This window comes from Phaethon lepturus, unplaced genomic scaffold (assembly GCF_000687285.1).
Source record: "Phaethon lepturus isolate BGI_N335 unplaced genomic scaffold, ASM68728v1 C14036288, whole genome shotgun sequence".
In the NCBI taxonomy this organism is placed as follows: Eukaryota; Metazoa; Chordata; class Aves; order Phaethontiformes; family Phaethontidae; genus Phaethon; species Phaethon lepturus.
The window spans coordinates 1,696-6,353 of record NW_010576202.1 but is presented as its reverse complement, the minus strand read 5'-3'; the positions used below and the strand labels follow the sequence as shown (position 1 = coordinate 6,353).

The 4,658-nt window shown below is 52.1% G+C and overlaps 1 protein-coding gene across 1 annotated transcript; it reads left to right on the top strand.

The window, feature by feature from the left end:
• Positions 1 to 214: 214 nt before the first annotated feature.
• Positions 215 to 3,565, top strand: LOC104627422 (FERM and PDZ domain-containing protein 1-like; the record flags this gene model as incomplete). Its single annotated transcript, XM_010295657.1, has 3 exons — positions 215 to 2,538; positions 2,983 to 3,080; positions 3,483 to 3,565. Coding segments are annotated over 3 exons (2,505 nt in total), but the record flags the coding sequence as incomplete, so codon positions are not given.
• Positions 3,566 to 4,658: the final 1,093 nt, after the last annotated feature.

The following is a 4,658-nucleotide window of genomic DNA, read 5'->3' as shown; positions in this document are numbered from 1 at the left end:
GTCCCTTCCAACCTGAAGATTCTATGATTCTTTGATTGTGTTTTAACATAAGAGACCGTTTCCTTTGGCATTTGGGAGCCAGGCTTTGCTGCCAAACATTTATGTCTGCAATTTCAGGACCTGTGTTAAGAGCTTTTTGGCCCACTGCATGGATGCATGCATATTCTGCTGCCTCGGGCTATTTACTGACTTCGTGTTTTTTTCTTGCCAGCAGGCTACAATATGATGGTCTGGGATGGTACAGACAACTCATCGTGCATCCTAAAGAAACCACGGTGTTACAGCTTGGGGGAAAACCTGATGACAAGACAGACAGCAAGGGAGAAACACAGAAAGGAGAAGGAGCTGACATATGCCAAGAGCCTGAGGAAGAGGAGATCTTTCCTGAAAACTGATTATACCTCACAGGTCACTTTCCCCTTGGCTTTGCCAGGCTCTCTGCAGAGCTGCTGCTCTTGGCCACCACCTGCACCACTCCTTGCTCAGCCTCCCACTCCATCCTCCTCAGCGAACGTCAAGAAGAATGTAGAACTGGCACTTCCGGCTGCCACCCAGGCCCAGAGAGACACTGCTAGCACAAACTCATCCTCTGATCTGATGGAAATGGAGCCTGACGCCATGGAAACAAAATCAGTGACTGACTCAGTGGTTTCTTCCATTTCAGCTGTTCGCCTGCAGGGTGACCAGCACAGGGAGGAGAGTGCAGGCGTTGCCATATATGTGGATGGTGGCCTCCAACCTGCACATTCTGCACATCCACCTCTTCTGTCCCTGGAGGAAGCTCTGCCTCTTCATGGGGGACAAAGCAGAGCTGCCCAGGAAACTTCCTCCATGAAGACAAACATGGCATGGCTGAGTGAGGAGAGTTCTGTGGCCAGCAGCAGCTGGCTGGCCCAAGTGGCACAGGAGGAAGTGGGTGAGGCAAAGGCAGCCCAGCACAAGGCTAGCAATGTACCTCCATTCCTGGGCCAAGAGGTGACCTGCTGCACTAACGAACACACACTGCCACCATCAGCTTCTGGCCCCACTGTGGCCTCTCCCTATGAGGTGGCCCAGGACCAGGAACTGCTCTGCACTGCTAGCAGGCAAGCAGCATGTGAGGAGCTTGTCTCAGCTCTCTGTGAAGAAAGAAAAGCTAATTATGACAGCTGTGCTGAAAACAGCAGTGACAGTGCCTTGTCACAGGCAAAAAGCAGACAAGTGATAAACAAGGAGGTCTTACGGAAAGTGCACAATAAAAATCACGTGGGTTTTCCAGATGCAGCTCAGCTCTTAACAGATTGCAGCAGCACTTCAGGGGTTATAACTCGCCTCTCCTGGCTCTCATTTGGGATGAGAACAGACCTCGTATCACCCAGTCCATCTCAGGAAAGGGTAGATATCCCACTAGAGCTTTTGGCCTTTGAGACCAGTGGGTGCCCAGGGGCTGATGCTGTCAAATGGGAGATGCAAACATCCCCAGCTGGACCATTGTTGGAGAAGGAGTTGGTAAGCAGCCAAGGGCTGGATGAAGAAGAGCCCAAAAAAGATGCAGGAAATATGGCTCACGAACAGCCATGGCCTGTTCAGGTGACGCTTCCCAGAGAACAGGTTACTGAGGTGGGGAAAGACTCTTCTCTGACTCCATCTTTAGGGCTTTCCATCTCCTCAGGCCCAATTCCCTTGGGCTCATTGGGGAAAAGAGCAGGAGACTGTGGGGCTTCAAAACACTCCTTCCTCTGCTTTAACCACAAGAAGGATAAGCAGACCCCTTCTGACCCCATCATGACCAGGTCCTTGGGTTTTTCCACAATGAAGAAGATATCTCCACCACAACTTGGGATGGAAAAGTGCAGCTGTCGGCTGTCCTATATCAGCTGCTTCCACAGGCCTGATGATAAGGGGGAATGCGAAACCACCATCCCCATGTGCAGCACCTTCCTGGGCCCCCTCACCACCCCACCATCCAGCCGCCACAGTCTTCCTGGGACCCCTGTGGGCCGTTACCCAGTCTCCACTGCTAGGAATGTAGCATGGTGGGACCCTCATGTCCAAGCCCTCAGCCAGCTGAAGGACCAGGCACAGATGAGCCCTGCAGATTTCTCCTGCTTCCTAGGCTACACCACAGAGCTTCAGGAGGTTGTGGGGAAGCTCTCTGGGAATGAAGCAACCCACCTGCAAGATCAATGCGCAGAGCTGGGTGCTGAGAGCAAGGGTGCCCTTGGCTTAGCCTCCCAGGACCTGCTGTGCAGTTGCCAGGAGCTCCTGAAAACAGAGCAGCCCCTCAAAGAGCTGCAGGGTGCCCTGAGGGTGACATTCAAGCACCTGGTTCAGCTGGCAGTGGCCTGCTTCCAGGTGACACATTGCCAGCTGTGCAGGCAGAGGCAGCAGGAGCTTGGAGCTGCGCTCGTGGATGTGGTGGGCACCTACCAGCAGCTTGTGCAGGCTGTTCACCAGCAGCTTTGCAGACAAGGCTGCCCGGATTTGGGTGCCAAGCTCCTCGCTCGCCAACACACAGCCCTTACAGCTGCCATGTTTTTTCTTCTGCAGCAGTTCAGGGTACCCCAGTTGTTGTGATGGGGCTGTTTGGTGGCACATGAGTGCACTAGATGGGGAAGAGCCCAGACATATTCCCTCTGTCCACTACCAGGCTCTCTCCCACAGGATGTTTAGCCCCACAACTTGAGAATGGTCACAGAAGGACATGTCTATGCGTGTCGGTTTAGCTCCACCAACAGCCGCCCTGTCTGGGGGGTGGTCATGGGGCAGAGCATAGTTCCCTCCAGCCTAGCTTTGTGTAATTCTGTGTACACAATCCATATGTACTATGCAAACTCGTAGAGTACTTCAGTGGCTTGCATACCTTGCCTAGGGCTTGTCCGTCACCTTTCAAAGGCCTGGCAGGCGGCCAGTCTCAAGGTGTTGTCTTAGCTGCCTTCTCTTGCCTGTGGAGAAAGACAGGAGCCTTCTGGCCTGCCCTTCCCCTCACTCCTTACTCTCCAGGCAGACTCTAAAGTAGAGGGACGTCAAATCCCACCTTGGCCTGACATGAAGAACCCAGGCTGCTTTGTCCACCACCTGTGGCTGATGTGTCTGGACTTGTAATGCAAACCTCTTCGGGAACAAAGCTATGCTATATTTAACTGCTTTTCCTTGCAAGGGCTGAAGAGAGGGTTGTCCTAGGTCAGGGAGGCAACACCATATCCTGTTTTTCTGATCTGGTTTCTGTATGTCAGCCAGCTCTTCTATTTATGTTTGCTGATGCTTGAGAAAGTCCCTGATGACATACACACACACTCCCCCTCCGCCACTACTTACAGATCCATGTCTTCCAGAGGGAAGAAGTAAGCCCCAAGACTGAAATGCCACCTTCACAGCTATGGAAATGACCCATTATGCTGGTCTCCCTAGGAGAGGGCAAGCCTCTTTTCCCAACTTCATCAGTAGCTTTCCTGTCATATACAGTATATCCCTAACTACATATGAGCTGTTTGTCCCTTAAGGTCATCTAACTGTGCATCCCTAGTGAATCAGTACTCCAGTGCTGGAGGCATGACCTTGGCCCCCTCTGATGAGGAGGGCAGAGGTAGGTCCCAGACTGCTGGTGTCTTAACTTACTTAGGGGCTTATTTGGGAGCAGCTGGTTTTCTCTGAGGGATGCCTGCTGTCACTGCAGCAGGTCAGTTGCTGCAGCCAAGTAGGCTCAGGATGGAGGGGTCTGCATCAGGCAGCAGAGGAGCATGGATGTACCACAGTAGGTGGCCAGCTCTGCCCATGCAAACCACATCTCCCCAAACACCAGGAATGCGTGAGGACAGGATTGTCCTGTGGCTCTGTAACATCTGAGGGAGGCCAACCCATTTTTTGCTCATTCTTTAATGCTTCTGGAGGGAGTATAGGGCAAGCCCTTGCAGATGAATCCTGCTGTGGAAGAGGATGGCAGCTGGGGCTGAAGGGAGTGCTGCAGCACCCCAAAGAGACTACCCTAACAGACAGGCAAGCAAACACCCACAGGAATTCAGTAACCTTTAGCAGCCCTGCATCTGCTACCCTCACAGTGTGTCTGCAGGCAGCAAGCTAGCTAACGAAGGGCAGTCTGTTTTCCTGGCCACACAGTGATAGCATGGCCAGAGTACCTTCAGCTACTGGGGGCTGCACTGCCAGGTGGTTTGAATTAGTGTGTGCTGCTGCCTAGCAAACTGGGGGGCCTCAGTTGCACTTACAGCCTCTTACACTGAAGTCCAAGTGCAGACCTCTAACTACACACCAAAAGCTGTTGAGCAGGGGGGCATGAAGATTAAGAACTGGAAGAGCCCATGGGATGCCAAAAGAGCCCATAGAGCAGAGCAAAGCAACAGGCACCGGCAAACACAAGTTCAGCCTATGTGGGGAGCAACACCCTGTGTCCACCAACAGCTTCTGCTGCAGCAGGCCCTACTGACACTCTCATGGACACAGAATTCCAGGATTTGTAAAGGCTTTTGATGTGAAGCAGAAATTAAAACACATAAGCATGTGAGATAGTGATTTAGCTTAGAAGACCTTCAAGACCCTCCTCTGGTGGTTAGACATAGTCATTGATGGTGAGTGTTTTTTGGGTGTTTGGCGCTTTTTTAGCAACAATGGCTGAGGTAACATACCAACTTAGATGCATCAAAAATGCTTTCTGCTTTGGACAT